This window comes from Myotis yumanensis, unplaced genomic scaffold (genome assembly GCF_028538775.1).
Source record: "Myotis yumanensis isolate MYYU_CA2020_CCGP unplaced genomic scaffold, mMyoYum1.0.hap1 SCAF_3, whole genome shotgun sequence".
NCBI lineage: Eukaryota > Metazoa > Chordata > Mammalia > Chiroptera > Vespertilionidae > Myotis > Myotis yumanensis.
The window spans coordinates 170,064,918-170,083,315 of NW_027223754.1; the positions used below are offsets into that span (position 1 = coordinate 170,064,918).

At 40.5% G+C, this 18,398-nt stretch overlaps 1 protein-coding gene across 1 annotated transcript in view; it reads left to right on the forward strand.

Annotated features, from left to right (window-relative positions):
* The first annotated feature begins 391 nt into the window (after positions 1–391).
* Positions 392–18,398, forward strand: part of ADAMTS20 (ADAM metallopeptidase with thrombospondin type 1 motif 20) — a 167,997-nt gene continuing 149,990 nt past the window's right edge. Inside the window, exons 1-2 of the mRNA XM_070407804.1 lie at positions 392–482; positions 1,095–1,456. Of these exons, the coding sequence (XP_070263905.1) occupies positions 392–482; positions 1,095–1,456 (453 nt within the window). The remainder of the gene's footprint in view (positions 483–1,094; positions 1,457–18,398) is intronic.

An 18,398-nucleotide genomic window follows, 5' to 3' on the forward strand; every position in this document is an offset into this window, starting at 1 on the left:
GCCCCTGGGGCGGGCTCTCCCCCGCGCTGGCCCGGCTCGGGGTGGCTATATTGGCACCGTTCCTGCTGGGTCGAGTCGCTTCCTCGCGCGGAGCTGGACCTGAGCTGAGGGCTTCTGAGGGCGGTGCTGGCGCGGGAAGCGGAGCGAGGCTGCCGAGAAAAAGGAGGGGGCTGCGGGGCTGCAGTGCGATGAAGCAGCGGCTCAGGGAGCGGAGGCCGGCGGTGTGGCGAGACGGGCCGGCCCGGGGCCGGGGCTGCTGCTCGGGAGGCTGTTGAGGCGCCGAGGCGGCCGGCGCGGAGAGCGGCGGGCGAGAGGGAGGAGAGGCGCGGAGCGCGGGGGCAGCCGGCTGGCTGGGGTTGGCCTCCCGGGCAGGGATCTCCCGGGTGGAACCATGCGGGTGGCCAAGTGGCTGACGGGGCTGCTCTACCAGCTCTCGCTCTTCATCGCCAGGTCTTGGGAAGTTCACTTCCACCCCCGGCAAGGTAAGGTCACCGCGCGGCGCCGCCAGCAGCGAGGTGGGGGCTCGGGCCTGAGCGGGACCCCCGGACGGAGTTGGGGGGGTGGTGAGCGGCGGAGCCCGTTGGGGAGCCCTGGCTCTGCAGGGGCTCCAGAGCCTCCCGGGTCAGCCGGCCTCCCCAGCATCCCGAGAGGTGGTCGCTGGGTCGGGTTTCGAGGAATCGTGCGCGGGGCAGAGGACTCCCTCTGGGGACCATGCGGTGGGGGCGCGCGGGGCAGGGGGGCGCGTGCGCCCCTCAGGCACGAGCTGGCGGGGGCGGAGGGGGAAGCGGAGAGGCTGGGGAAGGAGGTGGGCTGCTCAGGGCCTGGCGCGTCAGGGTCTTTGCTCGGGGAGGGTGAAGGCAGTCGGGGGTGTGGGAAACCGGGGGTTCGCACTCCCAGAGCGCACGTGTGTGTGTGCGCGCGCACTCGCCATCCTGTGTGCATTTGTCGCGCTGCGGGGTGTTCTGGGGAGTTGGGACCTTGGGTCTTTGGTGGGGACGTTTGGTAGAAGAAGTTTGGGGGTTGGAGTTGGAAACACGTGTGTGTGTGTGTCGGGGGCGGGGGGGCGCTCAATGGCCATTTCCCTGTGGTTGCAGAAGCGCTGGTGAGGACCCTGGCCTCGTACGAAGTGGTGACCCCCGCGCGGGTCAATGAGTTCGGCGAAGTGTTCCCTCAGAGCCATCACTTCAGTCGGAGGAAGCGCAGCTCAGAGGCGCCCGAGCCCCCGCCGTTCCGCACCCACTACCGAATCAGCGCCTACGGGCAGCTGTTCCAGCTGAACCTGAGCGCGGACGCGGCCTTTCTGGCGGAGGGCTTCACCGAGGTGCACTTGGGGGCCCCCGCGCGCGGGGCGGAGGAGAGCCGGGCGGTGTCCCCAGGCTTGCGCCACTGCTTCTATCGGGGCCAGGTCAATGCTCGGGAGGATCACATAGCGGTCTTCAGCCTCTGTGGAGGCCTGGTAAGCGCCCTCCGGTCCTTTGACGTTTTCTTGAGATCCAATCGAAGGCTCCATTCAGGCAGCCATGTAATGGGTTTTTCTGAGTTAGTGGTTGGTGACCCAAGAGATCAGAGCGGGTCACTGGAGGGATTAACACCTAAGTGAACCCAAGCCAGAGGCCACTCCTTCCTGCAGCGAGGGGCTTGGAAGAACAGCATGTCTACCTGCTGAGCAAAATGAGCTCTACTGTGAAAAGCTGAGAGACTTGAAAGTGTCAGACAGAGAGAGGCCCAGTGAGTGCGTCAGGGAGTGGCCGCATGGCCTCTGCTACGAGTGAAGTGTGGTTTTCACTCCGACACATCCATTCCTGACCATCTGTTGAGGCAGAACCTCCTGGACTTACTTAAGTTTGTTCTTTCAATGTTAGGCTGATAGAAGGAAAAGAATGTGTACATATAACGAAAAGGTCAGAAAGGAAGAGTGGGTTTTCATTAGTCTGTGGATGCTCATTAATCGGTGTAGTACAGAATAGGGAATAGGTTGAATCTGACCGTTTAAATACGTTGCATTAAACAAAATACTATAGGAGAGTATCTACAGTGGCCTAGTGCCAGCAAATGGTCATTAGAGTGACAAGAGTAAAAGATGGAGACTGTAAGAAAAGCCTTATTGTGGGGAGAGAGGAAATGAAATGAAACACATAGAACCCAGTATTTTGTTTCTCTCCCTCTATAACAGATTATAAATCTGTTTGCCATGATTTTCTTCAGCCTAGGGAAACATCTTCTCTAAATTCTCCTAAAATAATAACTCATATGTTATTTTACACACTTAAAATGATCTAATTGGCTCCCTTGTAAATACTAACAGTAATCAAAATGTTACAGCTATTACAATTTGTGGTGCTGTGATGTATACTTTTTTTTTTTTTTAAATATATTTTATTGATTTTTTACAGAGAGGAAGGGAGAGAGAGATAGAGAGTTAGAAACATCGATGAGAGAGAAACATCGACCAGCTGCCTCCTGCACATCTCCCACTGGGGATGTGCCCCGCAACCCAGGTACATGCCCTTGACCGGAATCGAACCTGGGACCTTTCAGTCCACAGGCCGACGTTCTATCCACTGAGCCAAACCGGTTTCGGCTGACGTATACTTCTTTAAGAATGCATTCAATATCTATTGGGGAGGGGTCTGTTTACTACTTTTCTTTTCCAGTGGTGATACTATAAAAGATCCATGCCAAACCGGTTTGGCTCAGTGGATAGAGCATCGGCCTGCGGACTGAAAGGTCCCAGGTTCGATTCCAGTCAAGGGCATGTACCTTGGTTTCGGGCACATCCCCAGTAGGAGGTGTGCAGGAGGCAGCTGGTCGATGTTTCTCTCTCATTGATGTTTCTAACTCTCTATCCCTCTCCCTTCCTCTCTGTAAAAAAATCAATAAAATATATATTTTTTAAAAAAAGGATCCAGATAGCTACATCAAGTCTAATGTAATACAGAAGTATCAGTTTATTGGTAACAAAATAACAATGTCTGTGGGGTTTTTTTTGTTTTTTGTTTTTTTTACCTACAATCATACTTTTAGGAAATGTTAGGTATCAGAGGTTAGTAAAAATAAAGATGTAATACTTTCCCATCCCAGTTCATGGAACCCAAGGTAAATAACACTTCTATTAAAACATATGAGCTTGCCCTGACCCATTTGGCTCAGTGGATAGAGTGTCGGCCTGCGGACTCAAGGGTCCCAGGTTCGATTCCGGTCAAGGGCATGTACCTTGGTTGCGGGCACAGCCCTAGTGGGGTGTGTGCAGGAGGCAGCTGATCGATGTTTCTAACTCTCTATCCCTCTCCCTTCCTCTCTGTAAAGAATCAATAAAATATATTTAAATTTTTAAAAAATTTAAAAAAAACAAAAAATAAAAAAAAAACACACAAAAAAAACATATGATCTCACTTCATCTTTAACTCCTCCAATAAATACATGTTCAAGAAGAGACAACCATTAGGACTTTGACTATAGGATTCTAGTGTTCTCAAGTTTTAGCTTTTTCCTTTTTGGAGCAAATTTTAAAAGAATAGTCGTAGAACATCAACACTGTTTATTCTTTAATTAAGTAAAATAAATGGATAATAGTTCTCACCAGGCCACATGTAATACTTCCTCTCAGGTTAATTGATGTAAGATGTCTTCTTGGGTGTGAATAGGTCATTACTAAATAAACTTGGAAAGTCTCTTTGGTCTTTTTCATGCTGTTTTCTTGAACTACATTTACATGGAATGACTTCAACAATTTTCTTTGCTGTGGATAAATGTAAAATGCTTGCAACATACGGATGACAGAAACACTAATATTTACATGGCTACTTATACGGCAAAGGAAATCAAAATATTCTCTTTCATAGAACCTTTCAAAATAATGTTTAGCTTTTCTGGAAAATTCTATATTTACTACCACAAATTTGACCTGGTCAATATGTGTTGTTTTTTTTCTTAATTGAATTTGTTGGGGTGACATCTATAATAAAAGCGTAAATGCTAATTAGACCAGATGTCCTTCCAAACGTCCTTCTGGGTGACCTTCTGGACAAAACCAAGGCTGCGAGGGAAGCCTGGGTCCAGGGTGCCTGCCAGCGGCCCGAGGGAAGCCAGTGCTGGCAGCTGGGGGGAGAAAGGCCTACTCTTGCATGAATTTCGTGCATCGGGCCTCTAGTTGGTTAATAAAACCATACCGATCTCACATGATCTCACTCATGTGGAATCTAATGAACAAAATAAACTGATGAACAAAATAGACCCAGAGACATAGACGCATGGAACAGACTGAAGAATTTCAAAAGGAAGGTGGCAGGGGTGGAGGGGTGGGTGGGGAGTGATTAACCTGGGAACTTATGCATACATGCATAGCCCAGGGACACAATAGTGTGGTGAACGCCTGGGAGAGGCTGGTGCAGGGTGAAGGGGGTCAAGAGGAAAAAAACCAAAGGGGATATCTGTAATACTTTCAACAATAAAGATGAATTAAAAAAATAATTGTACAGGTTTCAAGTGTACAATTCTGTAACACTTCATCAGTATACCGTATTGTGCGCTCACCACCCAAACTCAAGTCTCTTTCCACCACCATTTATCCCCTTTTTACCTCACCCCCCCTGCATGTGTTTTTATCCTCTCTGGCAATCCCCATACTATTGCCTGTGTCTATGAGGTTTATTTTATTTTTTTGCTTTTTGCTTAAGCCCTTCAACTTTTTCACCCAGCTCCCCCAACCCTCCTGCCCTCTGACAGCAGTCAGTCAGTTCACTATCTATGATTCTGTTTCTATTTTGTGTTTTTGGTCATTAGATTCCACATGTAACTGATATCATATGGTATTTGTTTTTCTCTGACTGGCTTATTTCACTTAGCGCAGTGGTTCTCAACCTTGGCTGCACATTAGAATCACCTGGGAATCTTTTTAAAATCCTGATTTCTGGGCCTCATCCTCCGGAAATTCTGTTTCATTGTTATGGGGTGGGGCCACAACATTAGTAACAAAGAAACAGAATTTCCGGAGGATGAGGCCCAGAAATCAGGATTTTAAAAAGATTCCCAGGTGATTCTAATGTGCAGCCAAGGTTGAGAACCACTGACTTAGCACAATACCTTTTAGGTCAGTGATGGCGAACCTTTTGAGCTCGGTGTGTTAGCATTTTGAAAAACCCTAACTTAACTCTGGTGCTGTGTCACGTATAGAAATTTTTTGATATTTGCAACGATAGTAAAACAAAGATTTGTGTTTTTGATATTTATTTTATATATTTATATGACATTTAACAAAGAAAAATCAACCAAAAAAATGAGTTTGAGTGTTACCTCTGACAAGCATGTCATAGGTTCGCCATCACTGCTTTAGGTCCATCCATGCTTCCGCAAAAGGTAAGAGTTTCTTTTTTACGGCCAAGAAGTATTCCATTGTGTAAATGAACCACAGCTTTTTTTTATCCACTCATCTACTGAGAAGTACTTGGGCTAATTCTAAATCTTGGCTATTCCAAATAACTTTGTAAGGAACATAGGGGTCCATATATTTCTTCAAAGTACTGTTTTGGATTTCTTCAGGTTTATTCCCAGAAGTGAAATTGCTGTGTCATAAGGCAGTTCCATGTTGAATTTTTTGAGGAAACTTCTATAGTGTTTTACACAGTGGCTGCACTAATATGCATTCCCACCAATAGTGCACAAAGTTTTCCTTATTCCACATCCTCACCAGCACTTGTTTGTTGATTTATTGATGATAACCTTTCTGACAGTTATGAGGTGATCTCTTATTGTGGTTTTAAATTGCATTTCTCTGATGATTAGTGACATTAGACATCTTTTCATATGTCTGTTGGTCATCTGTATATCCTCTTTGGAGAAGTGTCTATTTAGGACCCTTGCCCATTTTTTAATTGGATTGTTTGTTTTCTTGATGTTGATTTGTAAAAGTTCTTTATACATTTTGGATATTAACTCCTTATCATATGTATCATTGGCAAATATGTTCTCCCATTCAGTGGGTTGTCTTTTCACTTTGCTGATGGTTTCCTTTGCTGGGCAAAAACTGTTTAGTTTGATGTAGTCCCATTTAATTATTTTTTCTTTTGTTTCCTTTGAGGAGATATATGAGAAAAAAATATTGCTACAAGAAATGTCTGAGATTTTACTGCCTATGTTTTCTTCTATGATTTTTATGTTTCTATAACTTACATTTAAGTATTTAATCAATTTTTACTTTATTCTTGGGATAGTGTGAGAAGGTGGTCTAGTTAAATTTTTTTTGCATGTGTCCAGTTTTCACAACACTATTGAAGAGACTGTCTTTATCCCGTTGTGTATTTTTGCCTCTTCTGTAAAATATTAATTGACCATAAAGGTGTAGGTTATTCTGTTCTATGGATTTATATGTCTGTTTTTATGCCAGTACCACGCTGTTTTGATTACTATGACCTTGTAGCTTAATATACAGTATTGTGATCTCCAACTTAGTTCTTCTTTCTCAAGATTACTGAGGCTACTTTGGTGTCTTTGTGTTTCTATATAAATTTTTGGAATATTAGTTCTAGTTTTCTGTGATATGCCATTCGTATTTTAATAGGAATTGTGATGAACCTGTAGATCGTTTTGGGTAGTATCACCTTTTAATGATGTTAATTCTTCCTATCCATGAACACAGTATATGGTTCCACTTATTTATATCTTCCTCAATTTCTTTCTTCAGTATTCTTTATTTTTCTGAGTGCAGGTCTTTTACCTCCTTGGTTACATTTTTTTCTGGCTACTTTGTTTTTTGTTGTCATTGTTGCAATTGTAAATGGGATCGTTTTCTTAATTTATCTTTCTGATAGTTCATTTTTGGTGTATAAAAATGCCACTGATTTCTGAATATTACTTTTTTGTATCTTGCTAATTTACTGATCAATTCTAGTAGTTGTTTTTTTTAGTGGCATTTTTAGGGGTTTCTAAAGATTTGTGAATAATATCAGTTTTACTTCTTCCTTTTCAATTGGGATGCCTTTTATTTCTTTTTTTTGTCTGATTGCTGTGACTAGACCTTCCAGTACTATGTCGCATAAGAGTGGTGAAAGCCAACATCCTTGTCTTATTCCTGACCTTGAAGGAAGCACTTTTAGTTTTTGCCCATTGAGTATGATATTGGCTGTGGATTTGTCATATATGGCCTTTGTTATGTTAAGATATTTTTCCTCTTTTCCCATTTTGCTGAGAGTGTTTATCAAAAATGGGTGTTGGATTTTAGCAAATGCTTTTTCTGTGTCTATTGATATGATCATGTGGTTTTTATTCTTCATTTTATTTATGTGGTGAATCACATTTATTAATTTGTGGATATTGTACCAATCTTGCATCTCTGGAAAAAATCCCACTTGATCGTGTGTAGGGTCTTTTTAATGTCTGGTTTGATCCTATTAGCTAACTTGTTGTTGAAGATTTTAGCACTAAGTTTACCAGGGATAGTGGCCTATAGTTTTCTTTCTTTGTAGTGTCTTTATTTGGTTTTGAAATTAGGATAATGCTGGCCTCATTATTCTAATTTCAAGAGCTTGGGAGTCTTCTTTCATTTTTAAGTATTTTTTGAATAGTTTGAGAAGGAGAAGTGTTAGTGTTTCTTTGAATGTTTGGTAAAATTCTCCTGTGAAGCCATTCAGAACTTTTGGTTTGGGGAGTTTTTCATTACTGCTTCGATTCCATTAGTTGTAATTGGTCTATTCAGAGTTTCTGTTATTTTTCTGATTCCATTTTGAAAGATTGCATGTTTCTATAAATTTATCCATTTCGCCCAGGTTGTCCAATTTGTTGGCGTATAATTGTTCATAGTATTTTCTTACATTTCTTTGTATTCTGTGATGTCAGTTGTTCCTTTTTCTCCTTTTCCATTTTTGATTTTGAGTCTGCTCTCTTTTTTATTTGAGTTAAAGTTTAGTCAACCTTGTTTATCTTTTTAAACAACCAGCTCTTGCTTTTATTTATCTTTTGTATTGTTGTGTTTTTTTAAAAATTCTCTATGTCATTTATTTCCTTTCTGATCTTTATTATTTCCTTCCTTCTACTTACTCTGGGCTTTTCTTGTTGTTCTTTTTCTAGTTGTTTTAAGTATAGGGTTAGATTACTTGAGATTTTTCTTGTTTCTTGAGGTAGAGCTGCAATGCTATGAATTTCCCTCTTAGGATTGCGTTCGCTGTATCCCATAGATTTTGGGTTATAGTATTTTCATTTTCATTTTTCTCAAGGTAACTTTTGGTTTCTTCCTTGATCTCATTGTTAACCCATTTATTGTTTAATAACATGTTACTTAGCCCCCATATGTTTGAGTGTTTTCCCCTTTTTATGGTAATTGGTTTCTGGTTTCATACTATTGTGGTTGGAGAATATGTCTGATATGATTTCAATCTTCTTGAATTTATTAAGACTTGTTTTGTGTCCTAACATGTGGTCTATCCTGGAGAATGTTCTATGTAGATTTGAAAAGAATGTATATTATGCTGCTTTGGGAGGAAGTATTCTGTAAATATCAATTAGATCCATATGGCTTAGTGTGTCATTTAAGGTTGCTGTGCTTTTTTTTTTTTTTTTTAATGGTCTGGAAGATCTATCCACTGATGTTAATGGAGTGTTAAAATCCTCCACTATGACTTATTACTATTGATCTCTCTCTTAATGTCTACCAAGACTTTATATATTTAGGTGCTCCTATGTTGGGTATATATGTTTACAAGGGCTATATCCTCTTGTTGGATTGATTCCTTTAGTATTATATAGTGACCTCCTTTGTCTCTTGTTAAGACCTTTGTTTTAAAGTATATTTTGTCTGATGTAAATATTGATACCTCAGTTTTTTTGTTTTGTTTTGTTTTTTCATTTCCATTTTCATGGAATATCTTTTCCTATCCCTTCACTTTCAGTCTGTATATATCTTTTGTTCTGAAGTGGCCTCTTGTAGATAGCACATATATCATGTTATCCATTCAGCTACACTATGTCTTTTCACTGAAATATTTAATTCATTTAAATTTTAACTAATTATTGAGAGGTACTTTCTTATGGCCATTTTATTTTTTTATACCTATGTTCTTCTCTTTCATTTTTTAAATTCTTCTTCTTAAAGAAGGCCCTTTAACATTTCTTGCAATACTGGTTGGGTGGTAATTAACTCATTTACTTTTTTTTTTGTTTGCTTGTTTGGGAAGCTGTTTATTTCTCCTTCAATTTAAATGATAGCCTTGGTGGATAGACTAATTTTGGTTGTAGGTCCTTTTCATCACTTTGAATATATCATGCCATTCCCTTCTGGCTTGAAGTATTTCTGTTGAGAAATCATCTGATAGCTTTATGGGAGGTCCCTTGTAGGTAAGTGACTGTCTTTCTCTGGCAGCTCAAAAATTTCTTTCTTTATCTGTAATCTTTGCCATTTTAATTATGATGAGTTGGTGTGGGCCTCTTTGAGTTCATCTTATTTTGGACTCTGTGCTTCCTGGACTTGTGTATCATTTTCTTTCACTAGACTAGGTACATTTTCAGCCATTGTTTCTTCAAACAGGTTCTCCATTCCTTGCTCACTCTCTTCTCTTTCTGGTACCCCTATGATGTGGATGTTATGTTTGATATTGTTCCAAAGGTCCCTTAGATTTTTCTCAATTTTTTAAAATAACTTTTTTGTTGTTGTTGCTCTGCTTGGGTATTTTCTGTTATCCAGTCCTCTAAATCGCTGATTGAATCCTCTGCTTCATCTAACCTGCTGTTGATTACTTCTAGTGTATTCTTCATTTCAGATATTGTATTCTTCATTTCTGACTGGTTCTTATGGTTTCTATGTCCTTTTTTAATTCTTACTATCTCTTTAAGTTCTCATTGATATCATCCACTCTTCCCCTAAGGTTCTTGAGCATCCATATAACCATTGTTTTAAACTCTGCATCTGGTATCTTCGTTGCTTCCATTTCATTTAGTTATTTCTTTCTGGAGATTTCTCTTGTTCTTTCATTTGGGGCATATTTCTTTGTCTCACCATTTTGTCTGTCTTTTTTTTTTACTCTGTGTATTAAGTAGATCTGCTATGACTCTCAAACTTGTTATGATGGCTTTATGATGTAGGTATCTCTTGGGACTCAGTGCCACAGTCTTCCAGATTACCTGAGCTAGGTTCTCCAAGGAATATTTCTTGTGTGGCTTATGTGCACCCTCCTATTGCAGTTGAGTCTTGAATGCTGTTGGCTCTTTAATGAGTGAAGTTAACCCTCAGGCTGGCTGACTATAAGGATAGACCTTGATCACCATGTGTGAATCGCTATGTGGGTGCTGCACCTGTGAGGCAGAGTTATTCCCAGCAGTGTCTGGTTCTTGCCAGAATCACCCCTTTGGATGTGGCTGCTTGTGTCAAGCTCTGATGTGTTCTGAAGCCTACCACTGGTTGTGTTGGTTCTGGGTTTACTTGGGCAGAGTTCTAGTACAGGTCGATGTCAGATGTTGTGTATAACTGCCTTGGGCTGCCTGTCTGGAGCTACCACACTATTCACTGTTTGTAGCTGTCTCTATTGGGCCTCAGTGTGTGAGGGAAGGGCCACACCATGTACAAGATTTGGCTTTCTTTATCAGCGGTTCTCAACCTGTGGGTCGAGACCCCTTTGGCAGTCGAATGACCCTTTCACAGGGGTCACCTAAGACCATCCTGCATATCAGATATTTACATTACGATTCATAACAGTAGCAACATTACAGTTATGAAGTAGCAACAAAAATAATTTTATGGTTGGGTCACAACATGAGGAACTGTATTTAAAGGGCCAGAAGGTTGAGAACCACTGCTCTAGTTCAATAAAAGGTCCAAGGCTTCCTGAGGTCTGCCTCCACCAGTCAGCTACTCTGCCACCTCCTGAGGTTGCTTGGACTTCCCCAAAGCTGTCCAAAGAAAGACTGTAGAGTGGGCAGGCTGGCCATGGCCCACAGATCCTTCCATAAGGCATGAGCTTGATAGGGTGGGGTGACCTAGTTTGGGAGGATGGGACTAGTGGGCCCCCTACTTGGGAGCAGCATGGTCAGGCACTCAACAAGGAAAAGTGGCTCCTACTGCAAAGCCATACCACTCGGTCTCTGCCAGAGTTTCCAGCTCCAACTTTCTCAGGAGGAGCACACCACAGGTTCAGGTTGGGTGCAGCCAGCTGTCCCCATTGCAGGAGCAAGCTCAGCAAGGCAGAGCCATTGGGACTTGGAAGACAGATTAAAATAGTCTCCTGTTGGGGGTGGTGCCAGCCAAGCCTGCAGGGTGGGGCAAGTACTTCACCAACTCTCTGTTCCATAATCATACAACCCAGTGTCCATCCGAGTCCCAGCCAGAGCCTCCAAGGGAGACACGCTCTAAAGGTCCCAGCTCTAAGCAGCATTCCCTCCCCTCCCAACCCTATGGAACTGAGCTGATCAAGGCAGGGCTACCAGGACTTGGGAGAACAGACAAAACAGTCTCTATTTGGGACTGACACCAGCCAAGACTGCAGGAGGGGGGCAAAAATGGCCCCTGTTCCAAAGCCACAGGGCTTAATGGCTGTCCGAGTGTCTGCCTAGAGCTTCTCCAGAAAGAAAGTACACCAAAGGTGCCTGTTGGGGGCAGCCCACAGACCTTTCTGCAGGACTGGAGCTGGCAGAGTGGTGTCGCCAGCAGTTGGAGGTCTGAGTTAGTGCACTCCCAGGCTGGTGCTGTAAGAATAGAAATGCTCATTTCCTCTTTCACATCTCATTTATTGACCCATTCTTCTTCCAGCTGTTTACTTCAGGTAGCATCTACCTTTCCTTTCTCGGGTGGCTGCTGAGGAGTGTGACTTTTAGAGGAAAAGAATAAAAAACAAATTAATATTTTTAAAATATCCCTTTAATGCAACCATTTTAGAAAATTGACACCCCAACACATATGTATATTCTGTTTAGTTGTTAATGTTGCTTTAATCCCAAACATGTGAACTGTGTTTTCTTTTAATTTCTATATGGTTAATTGTTTTCTACTTTTAGAAGTCTTGGTAATTACATGTTTTTCTCTTTCATTAAATCACTGAACCATGACTAGTATTGTTTAGTTTTCTTAAATGTTTTGGGCCCAAGAACCAGAAGGGGCTAAAAGTCTGCCAGAAATTGTTTCATGTGTGTATAACGCTTGCTTTTCTAAAACCTCTATATTTTCTTAAGAGTATAAGTATATATCACAGAATGTAAACATCTTTGAATAGAAATTTATTTACACATTTCTAAAATCTATAGCATATATGAAAATAGAGCTGAATCCTAGGATTATCTGTAACGTTATGGCTAGTGAGACTTTGTTTTTTGTCCACTTATATCCATTGATACAGAACGCATAGTTATCAGGTCTTAATAGTTCCTATATTCAACTATAAACTTCATTTTCATGGTCATATTATTGATCTCATAATGTTGGTACACTCTTGCCAAACTAGAGGTCAGTATTTAATAAGTTGGTGTATTTTTGGTGGATGGTTGTCACAACAGAATGTATATGTTGTGCAGAGGCCACAATCCCTGTGTTCTACTCACCCTCTTCTCATCTTACCCGGTGGGTTCCCTTCTTCCAAAGGCCCTCAGGGACTAACCTGACCACCTAGACAGTTAATGTCACCATTTCTTGGTGGGATTTAAAGCAATGCAATCTTTTTGGTTGAAAGAAACAGTTTCCAGATGTCATAAAACCAGACATTGCATCTGGCTTGTACAGTATTCTCACGGAGTAGCTCACAGGGACTGTGTGTACTATTTTGAAGTTTCTTGTGTGAACCATTCTGCAGCATGTCATACACTAATGCTCTCTGATGACTGATTATTGAGTTGCTCTAGTAACTTCTTGTTCAGACAAGAAATAATTGTATGGAAACTATCAGTGTCTTTACTGGTTTTTGTCTATTCTGGGAAAATTTTAATTTTATTTTAAAAAACCTTCCTGTTTACAAAGAACTAATATAGCCCCAGATCATTACACATGCCATTGTGTATTCATATTTTTTTTTGTTGGAAAAGTGCATAGGGACTTCCTTTAGTAATGCATGTACTCAGTCAAACAACATTAGGGAGACTTTCTTATGCCTCTATGTTTAACAGTTTAGTGTTAGTTGTGTCTTTCTAGAAGCAGATATGCAAGGATTTTATTTAGGGGACGTGCCTGTGTTAGAGAAAGTAAGAAGAGAATGATGAAGTCTGAAATGGATGAAGAAAGATGATGAGAATGTTAGGCTGCTGGGCAGTCTAAGGCTCAACAAAGCATGCCGCAGGCTAAGTTTGCTGGAAGAAGAGTCCCATGCCTCCTAAGAAGGAGTTTACCCTTACATCCTTGCCACACTCAGGTACTGACTTGGTATAGCACTTAGAAGCCATGGCTGGGGCCCAAACACTAGGTTTTTTGAGGGATTATATTGTCAAGGAAACGAGTAACTTGGACTAAAAAAAGCCTTAACTGCTTTTGTTGTAACCTGTAGACTCTTAGAATGATGGATTTCAAAGCCCAGCATCTGGGGCCCCTGACCAATTATGCCCAGCATTCTCAGGGCCACCACAGAATGACACCAGGCACACAAACACTTAATGAAAATAGCTGAGGAGTACAAAAAGGGCTGTGTGAACTTTGGGGAAGGAGTGATTGAGATTGTTATGAAACCTGCGTTGGAGAAGGCTTCTCAACTGGACTTTGAGGGATGACTAAATGTAGGAAAATGTAGAGGCTTCTTGTGACTCTATGCAGCTGAAAAGTAGGGTGAAAGGGGAGGTTGAAATCCGATTCTTAGGGCCTGAAATGCATTGTGAAGGATGAGGGCTTAAACTGAAGATGCTGAGTAAGTTCAGTGTGTTAGGAGGGGTCTTTCCTTATGCAATACCATGTAGGACACAAGGGAGGCAGTGAGTCACTGAGAGCCACTGTTGTAGTCTCTTATGGGTAAGGAAGAGAGGCCACTTAAGGTAATGTGGTTTTAGAGGTGAAGGTGCACCTATGGAAGGTGCACTACTGTAGACCAGCAGCTCTCAATGGGGGACAGTTTTGCCCCCCAGGGGACATTTGGCAATGTTTGGAGACATTTTGGAGTGTCACAATTGTGCAGGGGTGGGGAAGGGGAACCCACTGCCCCAAACAGTCTCCTACAACAAAAAATTATCAAAATTTCAATGGTGTTGAACATAGCAACCTTTTAGGAAGTTCGTTAGAATTTTAAATCATAAGAGGAGACCAAATAATTGTAATGACTCTGACTTAAATGACTGATGGATCCTGTGGCTATTAAGCAAGAGAGGTAATGACAGAGGAACAGGAGATAAGAAATAGATAATTCTAGAAACGTTTGCTTGATACTATTGTTGGTTTACTTTAATCTTCATAATTGCTTGAATTTCTATTTACTTTGTCTAGAATGTCTTTTCCCTTAACTGCCTCCCATTCTTCCAGATCCATTTTGAGCCTTTCTCTCCCTTGTTCTTTCCTAAGAAGAGCTGACCAGGCCTTTCTCTGTTTTACCACTGGACATTTTGTGCATAATATATTGAATTGTACTTATTTGTTCATACTTACATCTCATTTGTAGATTTAAGTGTAGGGATGATATTCATTTTAGCATCCAATACAGCTTATAGAAGAAATCAATACATATTTGAAAGAATGAGTTAAAGCAGATTTTATTAATATGTGCCAAATAATTAGGCAACTCTTCTTTACATCAATGATTCAGTGCAGGAAAATTATATTAGCAATTTTAGTGTAAGTCCTTGAACATACCTAAAAATTTGGTATAGGTTAAATCTTTTCAGATGATAGCTAAGCTGTGTTCATATGGGCTCATATTGCACTCTTGTTGCTTGTGGCTTATTCTTGTTTTGCTTGTAACTACTGTTTTCTATAAAATATAGTTAATTAAGCTATTTGATTCATATTAATATTCAGAGGAAGACACAGATTGTACATCCTTTTTCAACAAATATTTTTCAGTCACTTATGTACCAGTTATCTTTAAATATTGGTGCATGATGTCCTTATTACAGCAGTATAAAACTGATTAATTAAAGTATTCATGATCTACATAAATCCTTTATTACCATAGTAATAGCATGGAGAAAGCATACTGGCTCTTGAGTACCTCAGTTCAAAGGAGACACACTTCTATGTACATTCTATTGATGAAAGCTAGTTGCCAGGTTCTACCTTGATGCAAAAGGCTGGAAAGCAGGGACAGTGATATGCCTTAGAGCAGTGGTTCTCAACCTTCCTAATACTGCGACCCTTTAATACAGTTCCTCATGTTGTGGTGACCCCCAATTTCATTGTTGCAAATTGAACATAATTAAAGCATAGTGATTAATCACAAAAACAATATGTAATTATATATGTGTTTTCCGATGGTCTTAGGCAACCCCTGTGAAAGGGTCATTCGACCCCCAAAGGGGTTGCAACCCACAGGTTGAGAACCGCTGCCTTAGAGGAAGAGAGGAGAACAAATACTGGTGATTACCAGTAGTCTTTACCACAGGCTGTCCTTCTGTTCCCCAAATATCCCTTTCCTTTCTCTTCCTATACATTAAACATGCTCATCTTGCCCAGCTCAAATTCCAGGATCTCTGGGTAATATGGCCTTCTTCATAAAGTTTAGATATGGCTCTTTGTAGTTTAGCAACTAATGAACGAATAGGATATTATCTTCACCACCCACCAAGCCAATATACAGCACAATCAGCATGACTGCAACCCTATCTTAACTTCCTATATAGGTAGAAGGGGAGATACTTAGTAATCACTGATTTATAGCAATTCTGACTTCTGGGGATTGTGGAGACCCACTAACTTGGTAGGAAGAGAGTTTCTTTATTATCTTCCTTGATTCTTTCTGGGAAGTCTAGTCACCAAGGTCCTTGGTTCTGTTCTCTGGGAAGGTCTTGCCCATCCTCCATGCCCACATCTAACATAGATCCTGGAGGAATTCAGAAATGCTGGGGGGATTCTTGAGAGTCTATAGGTTACAATGAAAGCAGTCAAGGCTTTTTTAGGCCCAGGTTCCTGGTTTCTTGGACAATACAGGAAGGGGCAAAAGTAAGTTTATAGTTGTGAGCACAAGAAACTGAGTTTATTCTTGTATTATTTATTAATTATTATTTTCCATATGAACAACTGTAAACCTACTTTTGCCTCACTGTGTATAATCCATCAAAAAACTCATTGACTTCTGATGGTAGATCAAGTTTTGATAATTGCTTCAAGTTAGTTTCCTGTGACAATTGCCAAAGCCTAAAAGGCATTTATGTTAAATCAGTGAATGCCAAGAATCTCTTATAAGGCAAAACTAAATACTGGATTCTCATGTACTAGTAAACCAAATAAAATTACAGCTGTTTTAAAGATGTAGAACCACATTACATATATTATAACCTTCAGGTAGGGAAAAATACAAAGGGAGACATAACAAATGAAAAATGTTTGCCTGCATGATAATTGAAGAGTATCATGTGTCATAATAACTTTAAATTAAAAGATAGACTAGGAAAATATATGCTATAAATATGATAGATGGTCTGGCAGATACCTGGCCTTGTGTCTCTCAGTGGTTCTCAATCTTCTGGCCCTTTAAATACAGTTCTTCATGTTTTGACCCAACCGTAAAATTATTTTCGTTGCTACTTTATAACTGTAATGTTGCTACTGTTATGAATTGTAATGTAAATATCTGATATGCGGGATGGTCTTAGGCGACCCCTATAAAAGGGTCGTTCGACTGCCAAAGGGGTTTCAACCCACAGGTTGAGAACCGCTGTGATGTTATATATATCTTTTCAAGTAATATTGGCTTATAACGTTTGATAAACATATTTCCATTGTACACCTGCAAATTAGTTCTTAATGGTTTACTGTTACATTTCTAATTGTTATAATCACTATGTTTTATGTGTTCACAAATACTTTAGGAAGAGGTTAGGAGAGGCGCTCCTGAGAATAACTACCCAGAAAGCACAAGAACGCAGCCATTTTTTGACGATTTTTCTCCACTGTTAGTGAGTTCATAAGACTTCAAAAAAACACTTCAGTGCCTACAATAAAGAGAAATATTACAGAATATAGTTATTGTTATTGATGTTGCTGGAACACTATTTGAACCTGAGTCATTTGGCAACATAATCTTGGTAGACAGGTCTCCAGCTTTTGTCTTGTTTTCTTGATCCTCATGGGCAAGGACTTGGTGAGAGAGCAGTCTCTTTTTATTTTATTTTAAATATGTTTTTATTGTTATCAGAGAGAGGAAGGAGAGGGAGAGAGAGATAGAATCGTCAATGATGAGAGAATCATCGATTGGCTGCCTCCTGCATGCCAACTACTGGGGATGGAGCCCACCCTACAACTTGGGCAAGTGACCTCCTGGTTCATGGGTCAGTGCTCAACCACTGAACCACCAGGCTGGACAAGAGAGCAGTCTCTTTTTAGGTGAGGTATCGACAACACATGTCATCTATTGTCTCTCACGTTGATAGTGGAAATCTGGAATTGTGCTATGGAATTGGAGGGGGAGATAAAGAATCTGCTAGAGGAGAGAAGACTCATCTTTTCAAAAATCTTACAATGAACTTTTTGCTTCTGGAGCCAGTTATGCTTTTTTTTTTTTTATGAGTCATTCACTCAATTTGTGCTTATATGCTCTACAGTATTTCCTAGGCGTGGTCAGTGGTGCTGTAATCAGAAACTGTCAGGGTGATAAACCCTTTGCATTGAATAGAGTATCCCAAAATAAAAATGAATCTCAGAGTTAATCTTCATGACCTTTCTTGCATAACAATTATACTTTGCCTAGGGTAAAAAGGGTGGCTATAACATCTGTTTTTAGTGAAGAGTTCTTTATCCTATTTCAAAATATATGCAATTTCAAAACAGTTACTGACATTATTTTAACACACACTGCCTTTCTCAGGAAATTAAGTGGGTAGAATTATTTCTATTTTGTTTTACAAATTATGAAACTTGAGGGTCCCAGATATATAAAGTGGTTTGTCCAAGGTTCCATGAGTGCAAACCCAAGACTCATACTTAGGCTCTCAAATAACATCAAACTGATCCTCACTACATGACACAATTGAAGATTGAAAACTAAGTATTTTAGTCTTCACGGTAGTAATTACCAGCAATCTAGCCCTTAAGTGCAAATCCAATTTAAGTAATAGTTGGGAGCAATTTGTTACTGAAATAATTTCTCAGTATGGACTCTAATTGTCTTGTTCAGTATTTTATTTTTGAATCTTGTTCTTTACCTAATGTAATACCTATAAATGATTTGGGAAAACAGTCCAAATGGTTTATATTTTGTACTTGTTTTTATCCCTCAATGAAATCTGAGAGTACATTATTGGTTGTTGCTATAGTACATGTGTTCACCATGTATTTGGGGAAAAAAATATGGATGAGTGGAAAA